Source organism: Carassius auratus, chromosome 14 (genome assembly GCF_003368295.1).
Source record: "Carassius auratus strain Wakin chromosome 14, ASM336829v1, whole genome shotgun sequence".
NCBI lineage: Eukaryota > Metazoa > Chordata > Actinopteri > Cypriniformes > Cyprinidae > Carassius > Carassius auratus.
In genome coordinates, this window is record NC_039256.1 from 23,767,955 (window position 1) to 23,793,393 (window position 25,439).

The 25,439-nt window shown below is 38.6% G+C and overlaps 2 protein-coding genes across 5 annotated transcripts; both read right to left on the minus strand.

The window, feature by feature from the left end:
• Window positions 1–1,725: 1,725 nt before the first annotated feature.
• On the minus strand, window positions 1,726–17,007 carry rab11fip5b (RAB11 family interacting protein 5b (class I)). Of its 4 annotated transcripts, none has more exons than XM_026280815.1 (6): window positions 14,674–17,007; window positions 9,397–9,902; window positions 8,572–9,082; window positions 4,305–6,464; window positions 2,868–3,012; window positions 1,726–2,506 (listed from the first exon to the last, which is right to left on the minus strand). In XM_026280815.1, exons 2-6 carry the CDS (start codon window positions 9,815–9,817, stop codon window positions 2,246–2,248), a joined length of 3,498 nt encoding a protein of 1,165 aa, XP_026136600.1. In that variant the 5' UTR covers window positions 9,818–9,902; window positions 14,674–17,007; the 3' UTR covers window positions 1,726–2,245. The 4 variants fall into 4 exon arrangements, with proteins under 4 accessions (XP_026136600.1, XP_026136599.1, XP_026136597.1 ...); XM_026280814.1 differs by lacking the exon at window positions 14,674–17,007 and adding an exon at window positions 13,588–14,649 and having other exon boundaries at window positions 9,409–9,902; XM_026280812.1 differs by lacking the exon at window positions 14,674–17,007 and adding an exon at window positions 13,588–14,648.
• Window positions 17,008–17,017: 10 nt separating this feature from the next.
• On the minus strand, window positions 17,018–25,077 carry bend4 (BEN domain containing 4). The gene is made up of 5 exons (XM_026279442.1): window positions 24,648–25,077; window positions 18,882–19,427; window positions 17,987–18,078; window positions 17,397–17,637; window positions 17,018–17,259 (listed from the first exon to the last, which is right to left on the minus strand). Exons 1-5 carry the CDS (start codon window positions 25,075–25,077, stop codon window positions 17,018–17,020), a joined length of 1,551 nt encoding a protein of 516 aa, XP_026135227.1.
• Between the last annotated feature and the right edge of the window lie 362 nt (window positions 25,078–25,439).

A 25,439-nucleotide genomic window follows, 5' to 3' on the forward strand; every position in this document is an offset into this window, starting at 1 on the left:
CCAATCAAGCCTACAAGTCAGGACATAACTTAATTTATTTTTTTACAATATGTTTGTTCCACCAGAGATAATTCACTAAGAATGAAAATGAGTTCCCTCTGTCCCCATAGAAATGGTTAAAGATCAAATTTGCATTACTGTGGCATATTCATGTTAAAACAGGCCAAATCTCATTGTCATTCGACACTGAGCCCAAACAATGAATTCAGAGACACTGTCAGTTTGAGCTTTGATTCCCACAACATTAACATTTCATGAAACCCATCTGCACAATTTGCTGCTGTTACGAATCAGCTGACTGTAACATTTTATATATGTTCATTATGTACTTTTTACCAATACACTGTTTTTATGCAATATACAAAATGTTGTTACTATTATAATTTAGTCTAACGTTTACAAAAAGTGGGCCAAACACAATTGACTTACAATAAATAATCGAATTACTTCTTGTAAGTGCGCTAGTGCCACCCAGTGGTTCTTCAATACATCACTACTTTTACTGTCTATGGGAGCACCAAACTGTTCAGGTTTAGATGAAGCACAAACATCATGAACCCAAACAAGCCTTTATAGAAGTCATTTACGGTGTGTAAAGAACTCAAACGAAACACTGCAAATGATTTTAAAACTTTATTTTCAAATAACTTTGAAAATGAAGCTGTTTGAAATAATTAGCAATAAATAAAACAAAATAAAAAATACAAATGTGAATGTTGTAAATAAATCCACAGAGGCACAGAGCAAAATGGAGATTAAAAGGCAAAATGAATCAGCAACAATCTTGAATCACAGTGATACATGGTTCTTTCCTGCAACACATGTCGAAATTGGAACTAAAATAAAATAATTTATATACATATATATTTTTTTCAGGATGTATTGTTGTTGATGCACAGAAAAATGTATGCCTTGAGTCAACAAAATGTAACGGGAACCCTGTACTTTCTTTACATCCAAAACTCAGACATAGAACTGATGTTCTTGTGTGACACAATCTTATTTCCATCAGCCTAATAAATTAGGAAACATCAACCAAGAAAACACTGAATACTGTATAATTAACAAAAGTTACACGTAACTTTATCTTTGAAAACTGAACAAAAACATTAGTATGAAACCCAATCAGAATGAATATCAGAGAAAATCACAAAGCCGCTCTAACACGATGAAGCTACAATGCAGTAAAACAAACAGATCTTCCATTGTTTTTGTGGTTTAGAAAGCTTAGGCATTTGCTTATCACTAAATTTGCTACGTTAGCAATGATCTAAGTATGCTGCAGTGCTAAGGCTTCATGGATATATTTTGTGTAGCATATATTAACTCCAGCTACAGTTTAGCAGGTTGTATTGCATAGCTTACATGTTTGCAGAGACAATCTGCTTTTGTGCGAGTGCTTGATGGAAGTGAACATGCACTAATATCAGTGGGTTCTGTGAAGCAAAGCTGACTGGCTCAAGCACAACGCTTCTGCAAAATACATATTAAGGTGCTTTAAAAGCTATCAAGAAGAAAGATATTTATTTACATTTACTTAATATTATTTAAAGCAGTATTTTACATCAACTTTGACACAAGGTGTATTAGACTACATAATATGTATTAAATATTACTGTTATTAAATCTCTGGATTCATATCGAACAGTGTTACATTAGTTTTAATACCATGTGATTACTACGTCAACAATATTTTCTTGAAATCTGGACAGGATTGAGATTATATTGACATTAGTTGAGAATTAGGAGTTTTCTTTTTTTTTTTTTTTTTTATAATTTTGTTCCAAATATGTCCAATTATGAGGAAAGATGAGTGTTAATGTTTAAAGAAGTCAATTAATAAAGGCAGTGGTTTTATACTTGCATTTATGGATTTGGATACATTTAGAGACATTTTGAATGCATAAAGATCCCAGAACTTATTTTCTATTATGGAAATCAGCACATTTATGAAGAACACATATTTGTGTAGATTCTATGAATATTTACATCTACATGTGAACGACAAAATCTAATTATACCGTCTTTTTTTTTTTTTTTTTTAAATTTTAACCACTGCCTTGTGCTCTCAGCATAACTAGGAGTATGCTAAACCTCAAAGATTGTGGATTTGGGAATCTAGTTAGAAGCATGCAAAGCTTTATCGTGTCTACGTGTATCTGGCAGTTATCTGAAATCGAACAGAGCATCACAAATGGCTTTAGATCAATATGAGGTGTTCTCGGGACGGAGCAGGTCACTGTAGTCATTTTGGTCTGGCGCGTACCTGCAGCAAGGTCGGCGTCTGCTCCATGATGCGCACCAGCAGCTTGTCAATGTAGTCCTCCAGGTCTCTGACCTGAACCTTCATCTTCTTCAGTTCGGCCTCACGTTTCTCCAATAACGCCACCTGCACCTCAGTTTCAGCCCGCTGCTTCTTGACGTCTATTTCCTGCTGAAGCAGCAGAGCTATCAGCTCCATGTTCGTCATGTTCTGGTACTCAGCCCGAGCCTCCATCAGAGCCAGCTGCACAGGAGACAGGTACAGAATCATGAGAAGAACAGAAATGAAACACTGTGTCATGTAGAGAATGATGAACCAAAACTACTTCATTAAACACTTCAGCTGATCTTTGATCACTTGTGCGTTCTTTAAATATCTTTATAGTGCAATCAGCACAAGTCCATATTCATTTTAATGAGACCCTATCAATTACTTTCATGTATAAAGACCAATTTTAATGTGTGGATAGAAATGTTTTTTTAATATTTCAATATTTGAATGCAACATTAAAATGCTATATTGAAGGAAATTATTAATATAAATAAAATACTATATTTTAGTAGGGAGTGCTAGTAGATTTACAGCACATTTAAACTTCCAGTACCTGGGTTTTCTCCTCCTCAGCAGTGGATGCTGGTGCAGATCGCGCTGGGTTGATGGTGGACTTGAGTTTCTCCAGCACTGAGCGGCTTTCAGGTTTCTTCTCTCCCTGTAGAGCCATGTTGGTCAAGGGCTTCACTGGGTGAGGGCTGGACAGCGGTGCAAACAGGACATAAATTAGGTATTTACGTTGGTCTGGGCATTTCATCATGGTGTAATCAGTACTGTTTAAGGATCTTATATTTTTTCTTTAAGCCATTTTTTAGATGTTTATTAACGTCCTTAGTTCATTAGTATAACAAAGCAATAGCTCACAGTTGAGGAAGCAATGGTTAAAAGTAATAACAACAAGTTGCTTTTTAATCTCAAGACACTCAGTTCTTAGTTCTTTCATTTAAGCAAAAACTTGTTTGGAGATCTTCTCTTAGCAGTGTTGTTAATATTAACTAAAAGTTAAACATAACATTAAAAAAATGTTCATTAATTGAAATAAGGTGAAATGACTAAATCTCAAAAATATATATATATAAATAAATTAAAAAAAAGACCGCTGTAGTACTGAAATCATTAAAAGTGAAATATATGTAAACTGAAATCTAGTGTTGTCAAATAATTAATCACACCTCAAAATTTTTGTTTGTTTACATAGAATGTGTTTGTGTACTGTGTAGATTTATTATGTCTATATAAATACACACCCATGCATGTATACATTTAAGGAAAATGTTATGTTTATATATGAAATATATTTATATATAAATTATATAAATATATACATGTACATATTTTCAAAATATATTCTGTATATAAATGTATTTATATATAAACATAATAAATATTCAAAGTACACAGATATATTATGTAAATAAAACTTTTATTTTGGATGCGATTAATCATTTGACAACACTACTGAAATAAATAAATAAAACTTATATTAAACACGTTGCCACTTCTAAAAGGTTTTTTTCTAAAGTCTCAAGCAATTTAATATCAATACTGTCTAGGAGAAGCACTTTGAGAAGATAGCTCTCATAATGATAGTCAACATCTCGCATCAAACCTCTCATGAACACTAGATGCATACAATACAACTGTCGTCTAACTTCAGTTACCTCTGCAAAGGAATATGTGTTGCTGCCAAACAGAATGAAAGCTGAAAGAAGCAACATAAAAGCAAAGATGAAAAATGAAAGAACTGAAAGTAATGCAACATGAGCAAACAGGGAGGAAACATAAAAAGAGATGGTGCTGGAAAAATGCCTTTACATTTGTCAAAGTCCGAATTATAGCAAGTTGTGAGTGCAAAAACAAAGTTTGTTCTAGGGCAGCATATGTGAGAGAATTTATGAGCCTGTCTTAGAGCACCTGTGAGAGAGAGAATGAGCTCATTTCTCAGGTGAGAGCAGAGGTGAGTGCGCTTTCAAAGGCAGTGAGGTCTCACCTGCTCTCCTCATGGGCTGGCTGTGTCTCCTCAGGTGAGAGGGAGAGCGGTGCGTCAACTTGGGGCTGGGTGGTGGAGGAGCATGTGGAACCCATGCTGGGCAACTCGATTGGGGGGTTCGCAGGAAGGGAAGGGTCAGGGTGGAGACAGGAATTAGTACCTGCTAATGGGGTGTGTGAAGGGGAAGGATCATGCAAAATGAGATCTGATGTAGGATGAGGAGGGCCTGGGAGCGAATCGGCACCCCAGATGGTTTTGGGTGAGCCTGTGGTTGAGCGCGGTCTGAGGCGGGCTGATCTGACTTCTGTTTTATAAGGGCTTCTGGAGTTTCTTGGAGCTACTCTTGCATGCAAGTCCTCAAAGCTTATTTGTTCCTCCAGCATCGAACAAGATTCCTCAACCTTGTTCTTTAAGAAGAAGACTTCAGAGTTTAGGTTACCTTCTGTTAAATGATTATGCTTCTTATCATCATGTGCAGTGAGCAAGTCATTGTCTTTTGCTACCTCTTGCTTGATTTGCAATGCCACAGTGTTGTCTTTGCTCGAGCATGTTTGAGTGATCACAGTGAGGTCTTTGTTGAGGAGAGCTTCAGCCACGTCATAAGACTCACAGTTAAGCTTTGAGGCAGTGTTTTGGTGTTCACAAGTGTCGACTTTATGTCTTCTCAGTTCTTCACTAGATCCCTCAAACGGTGACGAGCCATGATTATGGTTTTGTGAGTCAGATGTGATATTACTACAGGTGTTGTTTGGTGAAAACATCTCCAACTCTGATGCCATTTTAGACAATATATCCTCTGGTAATCCTGGGGAGCATCTGGGAAGCGAGGAACCATTCAAGTGCAAATTTGAACAATCTTTGGATGATTTAACACCATCTTTATTCATTTCAAAAGGTGGTTGCACCTCAGACGGTGAACTTCCAGAATCAATAAAAGCAAACTCTGAGGTACTTTCTGTATTGTTGTTAGAATCTCTAGTTGAGAGGGTCAACAAAGCCACTCCATCGGTTTTAGTCCTGCATTGTTGTTCACTGGAGATCTTTATTTCACAGGACGATTCTGAATCGTGTTTTGGTTGGGTCTGAGGTGAACTGCAAAGTGATTCAGTCACTGTGGTTTCCCAGTCAGATGGGAAACACAGAGTTTCAGGAACCGTGTACTCACATTCAGGACCATTCGGTGAGGCATTACCATCATTGCTAGTGGCAAAAGTTTGACCCCTTGCTTCCCCAACCATTACTTCATTCAGTCTGATACCACTGTGCAACTCTGCATCTATTTTGTTACACCCTACTGGAGAAATATGGTGCAACTCTGCATCTGAACATAAAATCTCAGAGTTTCTCTTCAAGTGTCCATCTTTCGCATGCTGAAGGGAGGCGAAGTCAGTCTGGGAAAGGAAGCAGGCCTCTTTCTGCACAGCAAGCTCCTGGGCTCTATCCAACCAGCTGTCCATCGTGATCCCTTGTGTCCTCATGGGTCTACGTGGTGGTAGAGGAGGAAGATCCCATGGCCTTGAAAAACCCAGGTCAACTTCATCGACCCTTAAACCAGCGTTCGCTTTGTTGGTTACACACTGGTTTGTATTTGGTGCCTGTGAGAGAAACGGTGCAGATGGAGGTCTGGCTGGAGTCCCATTTGGTGATTTAATCCGGCTGGTGGCAAATACTTCAAAATCATCCCATTCCCCAGCCCTCTCAGATTGAGAGTAGTTCGGATTAGTGTTCGAGTTTCGATCTGGTGTCTCAGGCATAATAGCCGGAAGAGATCTCTGTCTGGACATACTTCTGGGTCTTTCCCGTTTTATTGCATACATTTTGTTCTGTGCTCCATTATGGAGGGGACTGCATCCGACTGGATAATGATAAAGACTGGAATTAAGAGAACAGTAGCCAGCAGTCGGAGACTTCAGTGCTTCCTCGGCTATAAGATCCTCAAAAAAGGGGTTTTGCTGTAGTCGTGTGAGGAAAGGGTTGGAGGGAGAGATCGAAGTGGGTGTTGGGGAAGAGTGAGTGAATGGGCTGGTGGGATTGCCACTAGGGGGAGACACCGAGCCAGTAGTGCAACCGAGGGGAAGAGAGCATGGGGGCTGACTGGGGGAGCAAGGGATCTGACAGGGGGTGTCTGAGCTGCTCTCTACCTTAGGAGAGACTCCCAGCCTGCGGAGGGAAGGCACAAGTAGTCCTCTTAGTCATAATCTAACTATGAGTGGGGAGGTGAGAGAGACTGTTCTTTTCTATTACCTAGACATCTCTCAAAGGGATAGTTCACCCAAAAAATTAAAATTCTGTTATTAATTACCCTTGTGTCATTCCAAACCCGTAAGACCTTTGATCATCTTCGGAACACAAATTAAGATATTTTTGATGCATTCCGAGAGCTCTCTGAACCCTCCCATAGACAACAAGGATCCTAACATGATCAAGGCTCAGAAACATAGCAAGGAGATCGTTAAAATAGAGATTTCATAAAATTACAGTTAAACCACTGATGTCACATGGACTATTTTAACAATCACCTTGCTACGTTAATAAGCCTTGATCATGTTAGGATCCTTGCTGTCTATGAAAGGGTCAGAGAGCTTTCAGAATGCATCAAAATATCTTAATTTGTGTTCTGAAGATGAATTAAGGTCTCACAGGTTTGGAATGACATGAGTAATTAATGACAGAATTTTCCTTTTTGGGTGAACTATCCCTTTAATAGAAGAAAAACGGTATTTGGATTCAAATTTGTTCATGTTTTGATCAGAAGTGTCTGGCATGTTTTGAACAGCTTGCACACTGTTCCTACATAAATACTCCTGGCTTAGCAGGAGCACAAGGGTAGAAAAGACACTTCCTGTCAGCCTATAAACTCTAATTAAGGGTGGGCGATATACCTGTAAACAAGATAAATGGGAACAAATTAAAAAATGGTATAAATCGTGGATCATCATCTCTAGTGTGATTATGCTAAAGTGAGGTTTCGATGTTGTTGCCTTTAAAAAGTTTAGCATTTGCATGCATTTTTAAGCCTTGCCAATTTAAACTTAAACAGTTTTAAAACATTCAAGCAGAATAAGACATAAGACATGAAATAACTCAAGTTTTGTTTCCTCATTTCACATAGCATGAGTACTGAATTACATTCTTTTCATGGTTATGTTGCTTATTGTCAAATATTCAAAAAGATATAAGGCAATGCCAATCTTTGCAATACCGTTTTTATTCACTTAAAAACTGTTGGTGATGTTTTTAGTGAACATAAACAGAAAATGGGATGTGTATATAGTGTGTATGATGTATCCGTTTTAGAATAACATACCTGCTGACTGTGTAATTTAATGTCTTTTAATCAAACAATGGGAAAAAAACAAGTGAAAGCATTCACTGATTTTGAATGAACTACTTTTTTAGCTTTAATTAATAATCCCTGTATTTTTAATTGATACAGTGAAGATTTGATTGCTTTATTCAGTTTCTGTAGTATTTCTTACCCCTTTCTTTTATTTCAGTTAGTAGTTTACTTGTTTTCACTAAGCTTGAGAACTTATTTTTATTAAGTAAGCTACTATTGTGCATAATGTATAATTGTAAAATTTCAATTTCATATAAAATTTGATCATAGCAACTCTATTTCAAGCAAAAAATAAATAACTACATAAATGTGTGACATACATTGTTGATATAAAATTACCAATAAAGATTTGTCATATCGCCCACTCCTAACTCTAATAAAAATAAAACGGGTTAAAACTATAAAAAATGGCTGAATGTGTCAAAAAAAAAAAAATTGTGCCGATGAATGAAAAATAAATTAATGGAATTACTGAAATGTGAAATTAAAAAGTACAAAAAAATAAGTGGACATTTCTTTAAAAAAAAACTGCTGATGTTTTTGAATGCTTCAACAAATCTGTGGAACTGGAAAAACACTTTTTTTATTAAAACTCACACATTAACAAACCCTTCTTTGAAAATGTATTGACCTATGTTCTGCAGACAAAGAGCAATATAAAGGACTGAGATGGAAAAAGCTGCTGCAGTAACTGTTGCATCAACAAATTCAAACACTCCTATTTCTAAGAATATTCTCTGAGGACCAAAATGCAGGCTGACATTCAAAGCAATCCACTTAAAAACCAAATATCCCTTTAGAAGCATGACTGGCAATAAATATACAGATCATGGGGAACTGCTATTGATGATATTGGTACACAAGCAGAGTCAGACATCTTTTGTACTGTAACATAAAACCTAGTAGCCTTGCTTGGCCTTCACTCACCTTGGCTTGTTCTGGGAGTCACCCGAGCCAAACCATCCTCTGCGTCTGCCTTCAAGAGGAGCAGAAACCTGGCTCTGCTCCGGCTTGGCTGGGAGAGAGTCACTCCGCCCGCTTGAAAACAGAGTTTTCCTCAGCTTTTTTCCTTTATCCACCACTTCCACCGTGGTGGCGGGACTCTGAGCTTCATCTGCCTCACCGTCCTCCTTCTTGCTCTTTTCAATAGACCAACGTCTCCCATCGCTCTTCTGCGAGTCTTCACCACGTCGGGTCAGATTCTGGAGAGAGCGAGAAAGGGGCGCACATTTCTCCAGCAGGGAGCGCTTGGCCGGGATGGTGCTTGGACTCTTGGGGCTGACAGGCTCGGATGAGTAGATGTGGCTACCGTTGATGCAGAGGGTTGATTTGGAGAGCGGCATACTTTGGCCTTTGAGGTTTTCCACAGCAGGGCTGGGATGAGGAAGACCGGTGATCTTACTGGCTTCATCACTGTGTGCACGCTTGTGAGTCATCACTATAAAGAGAGAGGTCACAGAGAGAAGAGAGAGAAAGGGTACAGACAAAGTTCAGTAATGGCCCAAACCATACATCTTTATTCACTCACCCTCATGTCATTCCAAACATCTTTGACTTTCTTTCATCTTTGAAACGCAACAGAAGATATTTTGAAAAATGTCTCAGGTTTTTTTTTGTCCAAACAGTGGGTCCAATGTTGTTGTTGTTTTTTTTTTATGTCTTTGAATATGATGCACAGTTTAAAATAAATTCATAAGAGTTTAGAACAACACATGGATTTTCATAAACTATCATATGAAGTCCACAACTGACCTTTCATCCCACCTTCAGTGTCCATTCGGAAGGGCTCCATCACTCTGCTGCTGTAGATGGGCGTTCTGGACAGCTCTACTGAGATGAATGGATCCCCGGCGGAGGAAGCCATGCTACTGTCTGATGCCAATGACGAACACGACCGAGTGTCTGAATTCTTGCGCAGCTTCCCCTTAAGGAAGAAGTCTTTCACCTTACTCTGGTGTACATCGACCCTCTCTTCCTCGCCCGGTTCATCTGGTCCACCATCTCCTGCAAAGGGAGGACCTACAGACCCTAATAGTGCGGCGAAGCGACCAGGTAAAATGGCGGAGGAGGATTCCACGTCTCCTCTCTTTCTTCCCGTGACGCGGTCCTTCAGCTTTCCGAATGCAGAACGGGGCTTGTCCTTTATGGTCAGATCGTACATGCTAGCGGTCATGTTGTTGCGGGTGAACTGGACGGTGACCTGCAGCTCCCCCCGTTCCTTCTCCTTCCGACCAGCCTTGGAGTGCAGCTTGACCCACCTTAAACAGAGAAAGAAAACCGTCAGCTGAAAGCAAATTTATATTTATCACTTAGTTATTTTTTACAAACTTAAACTAATCTTTAATAAATATCTAATGTAATTTTTGACTTTACATTATAATGCCATAATAAATAAATTAACTTGTAGTATTTAAAATAAATGATTAGTGGTTTCATTTAGACAAAATATTATAGAACTGTCATATATGCAATTCATCTGTTAATTACCATCATATAAATATAATTAAACATCAGGCCAGAACGGTACATCCTTACTTTCAGAACATCGATATCTTTTTATAGTTATCATAACATAAATTATGAATCATCTTAATGATCCTAGTTTCCGTTAAATTAAGTATACAGTTCCCTTCAAAAGCTTTTATTTTGTTTTTGAAAGACATTGCTACTTTTATTCAGGATGCACTGAATTGATCAAAAGTGACTTTAAAAGATTTACAATATTACAAAAGATTTTCTTTCTATTCATCAAAGTATCCTGAAGAAAATGATCACTGTTCCACAAAACTCTTAAATAGCACAACTGTTTTAAACATTGACAGTGCCTACACATGAATAAATTTTTTTTTTGTAATATTACAATAGAAGCAGTTATTTAAATTGTAATATTTCTCAACATTACTGCCTTTACTGCATCAAATGCAGCCTTGGTGAGCATGAGAGACTTCCTTCAATTTTAATTATTATGCTCTCACTTGTCAGCCTCATCTTTTATAACGCTGGCTTACAATTTCCTGCTCCACACCAAAGCAAGCGGCTACGACCTATACTGCAGCGGGGGCCTCCTGAACAAATGTTACTGCCTTAGCACGATGCTGGCCCTTTGTCTCACACAGAAGCAGCGGTGAAACTATTTCCTCCATTTCCGGTAGAGCAAGAGCACCTCATGTGTGCAGGGAGCCAAGAAAAACGCCTTACACTGGCTGATGCAGAAGAGAGAGAGAGAGAGAGGTGCAACTCTGAGCTCAATTAAAGCCAGATGTGCAGAACAGCCTCACGCCTACAACAACACGTGATGACTCAGACGAGTGTGTGCAGAGACGGACATCTCCATACGTCTCTCCACATGACCTGAAGCGCTGAGGGGCATACATGGCAGTGCAAACTTTAACTAGAAAATGAAAGTTCGTCAAGATAAACATTGAATGTTGACTTGACAAAGTCATTTGTTATGCAGTTAGTAGACCGCTTCTCCCACCACACTCCTGCATTATGGTTGCTAGGCCGTTACTAAGGTGCATTGTAATGGTTAGTGGTTCTCAGCCTTTTAACTCATAGATTCCTCATTGTCCGACACAGTATCTGAAGGACCCCTCATACAGACCCAGATCTTTTCAGTATTTTTACCATAAAGACAAAGCTGCTTGTCTTGAAGTTTAAGAAAACAAACATTTTGATATATTGATAATAATAATAAATATATTATAATAAGTAACCACAATTAATTTTCAAATTCCAGACATTTCAAGAATTGTATGTTCTTCACAAAAAAAAAAACAAAAAAAAAAACGGTTGCACTTTATTTTACAGTATGTGTACTAACATGTACTTATAGTGTACTTAGTGTGTTTATCTAAGAAAGTTCTGGTAATGCAAGGTAACTACATGGGGTAGGGTTAGGTTTAGGGGTAGGTTCAGGGTTAGTACCTAGTTATTACATAGTTATTGTAATTACTAAAATAAGTACATAGTATGTACACGAGGAACAGGACTGTAAAATAAAGTGCTACCAAAAAAACAACAGCACACACGTTAATCATTAAGCTGGGAAAAATATAATTTTACAATAAAAAACTACGTACGTCTTGTTTTTTGTTTTGGCTAATTAGATTGTATAAATAATAATAAGTACTTATTTATTTATTTATTTATATGAAGTTCAGATGAGATTTTCTTGAATCACTTTGGCAGATTTGGGATTTTCAAAGCCTGTGACATGCTGAAACTGATAAGAAACAAATATATAAATTTAGTTTATATCTTAAACTTTAACTTGCATTAGGCATTTATTAACATCTTAACAGTCTATGAATCAGTTTTGATTTAGTGAAACAGTTTAATGTTTAATTGAACATTATGTGTATTTAAGAGTTGAATTGTGGACGTGAGAATAAAGGAAGGCGTATTAAATATGAAAATAACAATGTTATTGTTGCTCAGCATGCTTCACTGATTTCCTCCCTCACTTGTTTATAAAGCTTTCAGCCAAAAGGCCCCCACCTACCTCCTCTCTTCCTCCCCTCCCATGACAAATGATTTACTCCTCCTAATGATGGCTCTACTAAACATGTAGTTGAATTTCTCTTATTAGAAGCTTTTAAACAAGAGCAGTATTCAAATAAAAATAAACAATGAAAAGAAAAAAGCAGACAAGATTCCAGGGAGGTTACGTCTGTTGGAGTGCAGTGAAATGTGTGTTTGTTGAGTTCAGGGCAGACTCTGTGTCCATTCTGACACATGCTGGTACTGACGCAAACACACTCATGAGGACTAGATGCAGCATGCCCCTCCAAGTATGTGCTGTTGTTGTGTCTGCAAAAGCATATCCCATTAGTCTGGTATTCAAAACAGTGTTGAATTTGCACTTCCCATAGATCCCTTGTGTGGCTTCAACCACCTTGCAGTTGTTTAATATTGCATGTGACATTAGTAATTTAGCTTATGTTTTGGTGGCCGGTCAAAGACTCTTCCTGCAGTCCTGTTATGTTGCGGATGGGAATGTCTGTCCAACTGTGAAATGGGTGCACAGAAATTCCACCCAAAAATCACAGGCTCAAGGTTTTGGCATGCCTGTGTCAAATATCCCAGGACTATATCAACTGAAAAACAATGAAAGCTGTTCTTTAAAAATATATTCAGCTTCACAAACATATAAAACTATAAAAAACAAAGATAGATTGTGTATCTTAAGGCTATACTTTTTTTTACACTCACTCTTGGGAATGAAGAGAAGTGGTAAAACAAGACTAAAAATGCCATGAATGTTTATTATTATACATGTAGCCTATAATCATAGTAGGCCATCATTGAGATAGGCTTACTACTATAGTTTTAATTCATATATATATTTTTTTTTAATACATTTTTAATGTTTTTTACAGTCTATACAGTTTCTATTTTATTTTTATTTCAGTTTTATGTTATTTCAGTAGCCTACATCAAATTAAAATATTTTGAGTTAACATTTATTTCAAGTATTCAAAACTAGCCTATGATATTTCTACTTAGACTATTTCACGCATTACTTGCTGAAACATAAACCTGAGCTGGGCAGCTTCCTTTATGAAGATTAACAGTGGTTAATATAGTTAAACCACAAATTAACCATGTTTTTTTTAAACTAACCATAGTTTAACCATGATATTTGTAGTAAAACTATGGTTATATGAATGGTAATCAATACACCAATAAACCATGGTTACTACACTTTTACTACAATAAAACCATATTTAATTTTCGTAAGGGCGGTCTTCTAGCTACTAGTCTAGTGGTTATTTTTTTATATATATTTTTTAAATGCACAAATAAATGAATAAATAGTAATCTTTCAATTCCACGTATCTGATGCCATCACTGTGTCATATCACTGTCTCAGTACAAAAGTCTCAAGGAAGCTCGACCAAGGGGCCTATAATTGATCCTATTATTAGCTGCAATACTCACTCATTTCTGGGACACATTCCATCCTGGAAAACTTTGTGGAGGGGAATAACAGCTTGACCGAGAAACACGTCGAGCCCGATGAGCACGCGGTGCATCACTGTGAGCACGAGACTGCTGCTCATCCCACCCGCCTCCAGCAGCCCGGGCAGCAGCTCAAACGAGCACTCCTCGCTCCACTGCGGCTCCTCAGCCTTCTCCACCAGGCCGGTGGTGTACTTCTCCTTGCCCACCTGGATGATGGTGTAAACATAGCGGCTGCCCTGCTTGCCCTTCGTCCGCAGACCCCTCGCGCGAAGGACGGTCACGTTGACGTGCGTCGGGACCCATCTCTGCTCGTCGTCGTCCAGGCTGATCAGAGGCATCCCGCTGCGGTTGGAGTCGCAGTTTGGGATGATCCAGCAGAATGACACTTGCGCACTGGATAACTATGCACTGTCCGCGCCCTCGCGCCTGTCCGCCGCGCGAAGTTGCAGTGAGACAAAGTGCTGCATTATCGTCCAGCTCAATTCAAAAGGACAACCACAATCGTAACGTTTTTAACCACTATCTCTGGCGAGTCAAACTTCACATTAATTTATCGTAGTGGGCGTTCTGGACCCTCGGCGTCACCACCACAACAGATTTTGACAACTCACTGCACTGCTGCTGCGGGGCCCGCCCTCCAACATTTTGTGGGGGCTCCGCAATAAAGTATCCAGCTGAATTAAAGAGAAAGGCGAGTCAAATCCGTGCTGCGCTAGTTCACGTTCACCTCAAAACATAGAAACAATACCGGTGTGAGCTCTGCTTCGACAGGGAGCACGCGGTGATGAGTGTGGGAAAACTTATCCACGCTGAACAAGTTCACTGCAGTAAGTGGCGTTTGTGTCGTCAACGAGTTTCGAATGAATCATTTCAGTGAACGAGTCGGTTGGTTTGAACAAATATTATACGTGAACTGATATTGTTCTCATCTTTTTTATACACTGAAGCCTTCGAATATCATTCGAGTAGGATCTGCAGAGATGCACATTGTGAGCGTAATCAACTCTGGCCCTCGAGATACATTTTCATGCAGAGTTTAGATCCAACCTTCATCAAACTCACCTGCCTGTAACGGTCTCGCAATTCTGAAGAACTCGATGAGAACCTCTGGTCAAATAAATGAAAGACAGAGGAGTCTGAACGAACTGAACTGGAACACCGGCTGCCAAAACCTTAAGAGAGAATGGAGATAAAGGCGCATTTAACCAAGCGGCTGAGCGAATGATTTCATTGACTCCCTCTGTTAGCAGCAAAAAGAGTCAGCGAGTGAATCAGAATCGTAATGATTCGGTCAGTAAACCTATTCAAAAGATTCGAATCAAAGAATCAAACCCCATCACTTCTGCAGTACAGTGAAGATAGTTCTGAGGGTGGAGTTCGACGCTATCTCTGTTCAACTGTCTCATGATGAAGATGAGTTTTTTCCGGCTGAACTAAATCTCTGTTTGAGCCCAAAATATTGCGCAATGCCGCGCAATACATTACATAGTCTACTAAGTTACAAATATAACTTTAGTTCATTTACAATGGATGGTTATTATACTGCTGAAAAACAACAAGAGTTTAAACTAAAATTGTTTGCTGGCCTTGGTGATCTGCTGAAAGATTTTAAAATCAATGTTCACTTTGAGCCCAATATTGTATTCTAGTTTATCATAGGCTAATATGCTGAATCCGAATGATTTCATAAAGTGTAGCCTACTCACATTCACTCCACAGACATCTGCAATTATTCACAATGAAGTGAATTTGACAGCCTTTGAACTGGTTTCACAAAGAAACGTTGCAGTGGCTTTATTGTTGTCTGCTGCCATCTATTGTTCACCGTCTGGAATGAACAGAGCAGCTACTATTGAAACACAACACCGATGGCATTGTCTGCATCCCTTATTTTGCTTCATTGTCTTTTCTCATTTTTGTCCACATTACATAAATGCATCTTCCGTTTGAAAAGAAAATATCATTAATAGGTAAGAGGAAAAACAGTCTCATCAATTTTAGCGGGGTTCACAGTGTTGACACGTTCTTTGAAAAGACTAGAGGACGAACAATTTTCAATTACCACGGATTTGTACAAATCACAACAGACTACATATTACATCAACAGTGGCTTTTCTATGTCTGGCAGTCAAAGGCAACAGCAACTTGGTAATTTATTTTGAAATCTTTATACCACTCTGACACAACTTCATCAGCTGTTTAAGGTTGGGGAATCGCTGACTTTTAAACCTGAACATGAACTTGGGTCATACAGAAGCCATTAGTAGCAGAATAATGAGACCACAGATCTTCAACAGCCTTAACGCTCACAAGATTTTATGCTGTGTGAGCAGGTTGAAATGTTAGGGATTCCCCACCATCAGCCGTCTGATGAAGCGCCGTGGAAAATGAATTCAAAATGAGTAATTAAATGACATTTGACTGAATTCTACCAGACATTACAAAATGACCTGCATGTATAAACATTTCACAGAAAGAGACTTTGTCTAAGGCATTAAAGAACAAATTAAAACACATTTTTCTTTTGTTTGAAAACCCAAACACAGCCAGAGGCCACTAATGTAACAGGAACACCAAGAGATAAACAACAGTCTGAAATCGGCAGTATTTGTAGTTCTTAGTGGTAGATGGTGTCTCTTTTTTTAAGGCATTTCATTTAGTCTCGTATGCAGTCACAGAGAATATTATAATGTGGCAGAATACATGAAGTCGGGTTGATCCTTTAAACATGATCTTTGTGGTGCTTGACGAACTAGAATCAAGCAGCAGCAACACAAATTATGAACAATATCGCTTCCTTATTGGATCAGAGGAAAGATTAGGAAGCCACCAAAGACACTATATTACAGACTCAATGTATCTCCACAGTCACGGACAGATTGTAGAGTTCAGTAATTTCATCCTGCAGACACTTTGAAAATTATACATTATACAACATAATTTGTTTTTTAATAAACATAACAGATTATTCAACACCGTATGATAAAATAGAGGGCGGCACTTTAAATCTAACCATATCAGAAAATTATATTAGCACCTAATTTGCAGGCTGTCTGAAAAACCATCTAACCAATCTGACACAAGAAAGGAAGCTCTCATTATTTACATTGGGATAAAATGGATACATTCATGTTGCTATAGTAAATCACATTCGATGGAACAAATCAGCAAATGGAGCGCATATTAACCTGATCCTGTGTAAAATAAAACCAACTCTGCTGTCTAGTGACTACTAACTATTTAAACAATATAGCATGGAAGAATCTCTCGTTATTTAGTGGGTAGGTGTGAATGCCCTGGAATGTTTTGAAAGTAAGGAACAAGGATTATTTTCATACACAAACCCCTTTAAGATCATGAGCCGATCCGGAGGGCTTGATCCATGATTTGGATGTATTTTTCTTCTTTAGTCCCCCAAACCATTCTGTGAGCCCTTCAGATAGAGCTCATCCTGAGAGAGCTGCCCGTCGTAGCTTTCCATGTATAAACTACCAGTGCTGCTGCTACAGCTGCCCCCGCTCCCCAGGAAAGAGCACACAGCCCGGCCCTGCCGCGCGTGGCCTACTGCATCGCTGAAGACTTTGTTTATCTGCTCCTCGGAGGGCATCCACCAGTCAGGATTAGAAGCACAGTGCATCCGGATAAACTCTGCAAAAGAGAGGGAATGAGGGAGATAGAACGAGTGAGATGATAAATTAAGTCTGCATAATTAAATATAATCTGATTGAAGTTAGATGCTAAAATATATATATTTTTAAAGTGTAAGAATGATTTAGCTCAACTACCTCTGAGACATGTGACCTTGACGGGGTTGAGAGGTCTTCTCTCCGGCCCCGGTTCCCCTGTGTGTACCGAACGTTTCCTCTTTCCCAGACCGCATGAGTATTTGAGCTCATCTGTGGTGAACACGAACCGGATTAGGTAACGCAGGAGCCGCCGGCCATCTTTTTTTGAGGAGTTGACTGCCTCGTCCCATTGCTTATTGGTGATGAAGAGAGGATAGTTCCCCAGAAGCTGTTTACTGCCCTATTTAGAAACACAGAGATTATAGATTGTGGGGGGGGAGGAAATCTTTAATCTTTAATGTGCTTTAATGCATCAACATTTAAACAGACGCTGCACTAAATACAGTACCAGAAAACAGGCAAATTCAATATAAAGAACTGAAACTTTACTGGGATGCTAAAAGACTCTGCTGCTTCTAGTTTATGTAACAGTTTTTTAAAGTAATATTTTCATAACCTCAGATTAGACTTTAATTTGACTGTCAAAGTTTCAGTTCTTTTCCATCTGGTAATAGTTTCTTGTGTAAACCAGTGTCTCTGAGGTGTTCATGACTGTTTTAACAGCACTGAAAGGTCTTTGTCAGGCTCACCTCTGTAAGCTGCTCTTCAGGCTGGGGCTGCACGAATTGGTTGTAGTGCTGAAGAACAGTCTTAAAAAAGTCCAGCACATTCTGGCAAGGAGCTGTTAAGGCAAAACCAGCGAAACTTGTTGGCTGATGAACTTTTAGTTTGATTTAAACCAAACAAGCTGAAATGTTGTAAAATACAAATGTACTGTTAAGAGTGCACAGAGTAATCTGTTTTCTGTTGTTTCCCCATTCAGTGGCAAGTACAGTAAAATGTCTCCAACTCTTCTTGGACACTTTCAGTTGTGGAATAAATAAATCATAACTTACAAATACACTGTGAAAAAGGCTTTTTTTTTTTATAAAGGTATCCAAAACTGAAACAGTTTAATAGTTTCCACTGTAAAAGTCAGACATGTGATTAGCTAAGGACAAAAAAAAAAAAAAAAAAAATTCCATGTTCTATATTGGCTATACATTAATAATATTCAAAATAAAAATTAACAAATTTTAAAAAGACAAATATTACTATTGCAACAATATTATTATACTGAATAACTATAATGTAGTATTTAATAATAATTTCATTTTACAGAACAACTGTAAATGTATAATACTAATATTTGTCTGAATTTCTCTGCTTTCAAACATTATACTACAGACCTTTATTTTGGTGGCAAACAGCGGGAAGACTGTGGAACAGATTTCTAAACGATTGTCTTTACAAATTTTTGTAATGAAAATCTACTGTGTCTCCAGAAAGTTTGATAAACATTTAGTGAACAACCTAGACCCCTTTTAAGTACACTGTGCACCTTTAAAAGCTTAGGATAATAATCAGGAATTTGTGGATAATAGAATGACTACAGTGTGTCTAATATCAAGACAGAAATAAAACCAAATCATAAAGGTTTATTACCTGGTATGTTGTCAAGTTTGTGTCTCAGTTCCTCGTTTTCCTGCTGTAGACTGAGAACTTCCTGTTCCAGCTCCACACAGCGTGGGCAGCAAGCTTCCTCCTCATCTTCCTCAGGCAGTGTGGATGAGGGGTGTCCGTATGACTCAGAAGGTGCTGGAGAAGCCCAGCCGCCTAAGTTCTGCCTCGGGGACCCTGATGCTGCCGGCTCAGCCTCTACAGGGCGACACCGTTCACTGTCTGAGGACTGGGGTCCGGAGAGCAGGTAGTTCTGAAGAGACTCGGTGAAAATCTGGAGGAAAGCGGAAGTCTGCTGCTGGTTCCAGTGGTTGCCCCGTTGGGTCTCCTCACCTGTGTCCTCTGACCTGGTCTTAGAACTGAGCCTCTCTCCTGGAGACAAGCAGCTGTCCTCCTGTTTTATGAGAGTGGAGATGGAAGAGGACGGAGGGACGAGGGAAGGCTGGGGCTCCAGGAGCCGTCCGTTACTGTTGAGGAGGCTGAGCACTCGACTGCACTGCTGGGCAAAAGCATCCAGTACAAGACGGTTTTCTGAGCGGAGAGCAAAATCACACTTAAATTGCAGCATCAGAAATTTGAAAACCTGCATGACATCTGTTGTCAATTTTTTTTTAATTTACAGTAGGACTTGTCTGTACTACCACATGTATCAAGCAATTTTCAAGACAACATTTTCATGTTTACAATGCTTTTTCAGTGCAATTTTGTACAACATTTAATTTATTACAGTCAAACCCAAATTTTATCAGACACATTCAACATTTTTCACATTATCACGGTTTATTCGCTATAGTTTAGAAAATGGTAATAAAATATGACAAGAACTCAAGAGTTAAACCAAGTCGGAACAAATTCATCTTGATAATGTCAGATAACTTTGACAGAAAGATATGTAATGAATTTGATTGAATAGCTATCAGCTGTACATAATTGGATAATACCAATTACCAATGCTTAATTTCGTTCAGTCTGTGGTACACAAAGGTCGCATTAGCCTTTACAGAAAGAAAAACACTCAAGCAAAACATGGTCTTACTGGTAGTCCACTGTATGAATAATTTTTGGTTTTTGACTGTATTTTATTTTTGCCTAATTTCCCAATACCACTGCTTTTGCTTTTTTGTGAGCTCCATTTTTGCTTTTTCGTTACATCCTTCATGTCCTCTGTTTGCACTTTCCATCATTTCTATCTTTAAATCTGCAACTCGGTCCTGCATGCCTACAGATTTAGGACGAGATAAGGACGCTGTGAATCTGTCCGCACACACACAACTCATTTTTCATGGTGTCATGGTTCTAATAAACACCGTTCGTATCTTCCAAATCCTCTATAAATATGATGAGAAGAAGCAGAGAGATTAATAAAAGGAAAATGCTGACCAGCCAAGCGCATACAACACAGCCTCCTGGCCGCACCCAGATGCAGAATCTTAGGACGATTATGAATTTGTCACCCTCAGACAAAGACACAGTCAGACAATTATCAGCTCAGGCAGTCGCTGTGACACGCGCAGCCTCCGTCGTCACCTGGATGTGTCTATCAGCTTAAGCAGATGTGGCCATTTATTAACATGCGCAGCATCTCTGTTTACCCCCAGCAAGATGGATTTGATATCATTCTCCTCTGTCCCTCTCCCTCCTCCTTTGCTGCTGTCGTTCCCTCTCTTCCTCTTTTTCTCCCTCTGTTATGCCACGCAGAGTGAGCCTCATGAAATTTCATTAAACACAACGTGCCGCAGAGCCAAATTTATGAGCCACATTTGTTTTAATCACAATCCCTTTGGAGGAGCTTTTAAATGCAATTTGGATTATTGCACTGATCTCAGGAGCTGTGTCCTTGGGTGTCTACGGCTTCTTTCCCCGGGGCTAGAAAGATGAAACCATTAGCATTGTCTTATTGGCAAAAAAAATCCCAGAGTTTATTTTTTTGCAGTGGATATTCCATAATGATATACCAAAAGGGCTCGGTATGAAATTACAATGCACTGTTTACAAGCAGGAGCTGTGAACTCTGATCTTCAATGGAAACATCTACTGTGTCTCCAACAAGTGCAATTAATATTTAGTGAACAGCCTGAAGCACTTTTAATGATGCCCAGGTGAATTTAGAAATGGACTCTGCATGTTAAACACTAAATCAAAAAAAAAAAAAAACAGAAAAGGTGGCAATGTTGATCTTAAACCTTCCCATATCCAATCTGATAAGTCATGTGGAGAAAAACAGATCAGATGAATGTTTGTACAGACTCCGATGCACCCTGTTGTATGATAATGACACAACTGCTCAATTCATGAAGGCCTGAGGCTCTGCTGAATCAAAATTAAACATGAAAAACAATTACTGAAGTTGACAAGTTTAGGTAAATCAGAGAGAGCAAGAGATCTGGTGAGAAAAACAAGATGCTTTCCACAAATTCATGTTGGGATGCGGCAGCAAGAAGAGGCGAAAAAGCAAACAACAAAACAAACAGCTATGACAAAGATTAATCTATATTAATTTATACAGTGAACACACTCAGAAGAATTGGAGAAACTGAGGAGGAGTTTCAGCATCTGGAAAAGCAGCTGAAAATGGAGAAGATCCAAGCAGCAATGGTAAAAAAAAAAAAAAAATCCAAAACAACGTTTCCTCACTAAAGCTCTCGTCTTTGACAGTCCATTATTTATTATAATTATTATACTGAATTTATGACTGAACAATGGCTTGTTAGATACAGAGAATGCTCATCTTTGACAGTCTAAAATTAATTTGAAATATAATATGCAATTTATGACTGAACCATGGCTTGTTGCATACTATCAGACTATGAGGCAAAAAAAACACAATATCATTGTACATTAAGATTGAGTTGAAACAATTCGTTTTAAATTGGCAATAATTATAAAATAATAATTGATTTAAATTGAAAAATCATAAAAAGTATCCAGCAGTATAAAAATTTTTATCTGCTGAAATAAGAGGTTTATAGGGTCGGTGATGGAAAACTTGCAGGTCAATGGGCATCAACCTTTAAGGTTGGTAAATACTTTGAAAATGAAGCATATACTGTAATACTAACTACCAAGTACTGACATTGGCTTGTGTTGTTCAGGTGACACAGTTGTGTAAAATTGGAGGAAAAAAATTCTAAAGACAGTACAAGAAGAATGCTGGACAGGTAAAGCCTACAAATTATGCAACATTTATCAAACAATCTGGTGTCGATACTGAATAAGAATTTTATGTGGTCAATACGCAAATTAGAGATTTAAAAAAGACTCCCTTTAACGTTACTTTTGAAATGTAAGTTTTTAGCCGCAATAGTTAACCACTTTATTTTGTATTATACTTTAGTGTTTTCAAAAATTCCCTGATGTCTACATTCAACATGAAAGGAGGAGGTCCACTACAGAAGAATTCCTTTCAATCAACTGCCTTATTCTCAGTCATCAGAGGTATGCGTGTCTGTTTAGGCTAATTAACAGTGATTCTCTCTCTCTCTCTGTGTGTGTGTGTGTGTGTGTGTGTGTATATATATGTGTATATAAGAGTTTAGATGCAAAAGCCTCTAAGAGCCATCTGAAATTTTCTTCTCGAATGTTCATTTGTATCAAGCTCATATATGTAAGTTCAGTAATTTCACTTAAATGAAAATTAATAGGTCATTTTCATTACCATTTAAGTGAAATTACTGAACTTGCATATATCAGCTTGATACAAATGAACATTCAAGAAGAAAATTTCAGATATATATGTATATGTATGTATGTGTGTGTGTATATAGCCTATATATGTATATATGTATATGCCTTGTACAGAATTGTTCAATAAGCGTATCGTTACACGCCGTATTGCATCACCATTACGTGAGCAAAAGTGTTCAATTATTGATATTAATTATAATATTGATATAAATTATTGTCTATATTGAAATAAATTATATAGTCTCAATCTTAATCTTATGCCTCATTTTGTTGTCTATTACATGTATATGTAGTGTAATTGATGACTAGTCTATTCTTGGGCTATGGTTAGACGTCTATTAGATTTTCACTGACAGCCCAAAATCAGCCTTGTTTTAGCCTAGACCCATATTGCCTGTCTATTAGACGTATGTAGTCGTTTAGTGGTCTAATTGATGACTAGTCTATTCTTGGGCTATGGTTAGACGTCTATTGGACGTATAAATATAGTCGTTCAATAGCTGTCTGATTGTCTATTCTTGGGCTATGGTTAGACGTCTATTAGACGTATATATGTAGTCATTCAATAGCTGTCTATTCTTGGGGTATGTTTAGACGTCTATTAGATTTTCACTCACAGCCCAAAATTATCCTCGATTTAGCCTAGACGTCTGGGCTGTGTTTAGATGGCTATTAGACGCCTATTAGACGTGAAATTGCTTGCTGGGAGAGCATGAGCTGAATAGAAAATCTTTGTCATAGTATAAGTACAATGCATTTATTTAGAAACTTCCAAACAGACAGTAAAGCATTTGAAAAGACTGCACAGTTCTCGTTCATATGAGGTATTTGTATAAAATGCACAACATTTACCTTTTTTCATTTTTATATTTTTATTATCTTAAGTTGTTAAAAATTCCAGATTTTTTAAATCATAAGATTTATATTTAAGTGCATTGTATTTATAATATTTTATTTTGTAATTAATTTTATATTTTTAATCCTGTTGCATTGTCTTAAGATGTCCAAGTTAAAAGCTGTATATTTGTTTGGATGGATTGCCAATTTGTTGTCTATTAGATGTGTATATCTAGGCATTCATGGTCTATTTGATGACTAGTCTATTCTATGGTTAGACATCTATTACATTTTCACTGACAGCCCAAATTCAGCCTTGTTTTAGCCTAGACGCATATTCACTGTCTATTAGACGTATATATGCAGGCATCCATTAACTGTCTATTTGACTAGTCTGCTCTAGGGCTATGGTTAGACATCTATTAAATTTTCACTGACAGCCCAAATTTAGCCTTGTTTTAGCCTAGACATCTGGGCTGTGTTTAGATGGCTAATAGACGTCTTTTAAACTGAAAATTGCTTGCTGGGATATATGTAGTCATTTAATAGCGGTCTAATTGACTAGTCTATTCTTGGGCTATGGTTCAACGTCTATTAAATTTTCACAGACAGCCCAAATTTTAGCCTAGACGTCTGGGCTGTGTTTGGACGGCTATTATGTCTTATAAACTGAAAATTGCTTGCTGGGCTGAGGCTCTGCTGAATGAAAACAAACTCTTGCAACAAGCACATGAAAAACAATTACTGAAGTTGACAAGTTTAGGTAAATCAGAGAGATATATACTCTTTATATTTCTCTTTTTAAGCAATATGAGGGATTTGAGAGCATTTTAGAAATTACCTAAGCAGGTATGTCGACCACTGAGTTTGTAGCCTAATATAAAAATGTAAAAGAAGATTTTGGTAAATAATACCTCTAACAGACTTACAATGTCATCCTAATATATCAGATACAAAACATTTTATTGCAGGGGTGTTATTCATTTATCAAGCCACTGTTTTTTGTTTTTCTTTTCCTGTCATTACTCTCAGGTAAAACTGATGTGAAATGAAACATGTCGACAGTGCTTGAATGAGTTGCATCATTTGGGCGTGGGTCCCAAATTGTGGCTGTATTTGAGTCTAAAAATAATCGCAATGTTCGTATGAAAACACACCACAAAGTTAGACACGTTAAAGTCTTCAGCTTTGTGATGGATAAAAGTTTGTGAGGCAAACTCGTTCACTCACCTGAGCTTATTCCATAGGTGCAGTCTGGAGACTGGTGGCGAGCCGCCGGGTGTCTGCCGGGTGTCTCCTGGCCGCCAAACGAAGCCGCTGCCGCCGCGGCGCTCCTCGCTGATGCCGCGCTGGGTGTCGCGACTCTGCCGCTGGGCCTGACTTCGCAGGGGAGACGGTGCTGCTGACTGCTGCTGATGGAGAGGGACGCTGGCGGAAGCGGGACGCGCTGTGAATACTGCTGCTGCTGCTGATGATGAGCGAGAGCTTGAGGATGGTCTCCGAGCTGCGGGATGTCCACCATTGTGGGTCTGTCGTACCTCGGCTTGCCCGCCGCGCGTTTGCTCGGGAAGGTCTTGAGGGAGCTGTACGGACTCCGCTGTTGCTGCTGCCTGCAGATTTTGGGCGCAGAGAGACCTTCATCTGCCGGTAGCATCTCCATCTCCCTCGCACTCGAGTATCGTTCTGTTCCGCTCTGGTTAAATCAGTTATGCGAGTGTCTCGCCGCCTTGCCCTGTGTCTCAAACACTTCTAACTCTGTCTGAGATACTCAGAGGGAGGGTGACTTTACTGACAAACCATTGCTCCAATCCCCTGGCGGTAACATCACTCGCTAGCTTTTATTCTACCAACAGGGGACTGACACCGGCGGCATCCGCGCGCGCCTCCGCTGTATGTGTCTCGCGCTCTCATCAGTGGGGGTGTCAGATGTGAGAGGTGCAAGATGATATAAAGAGGTGTGCGCGATGCCTCCATGTTTTCTCTCAAAGCCCATGTTGTCAGTGATGGGGGTTATTTGTTTGT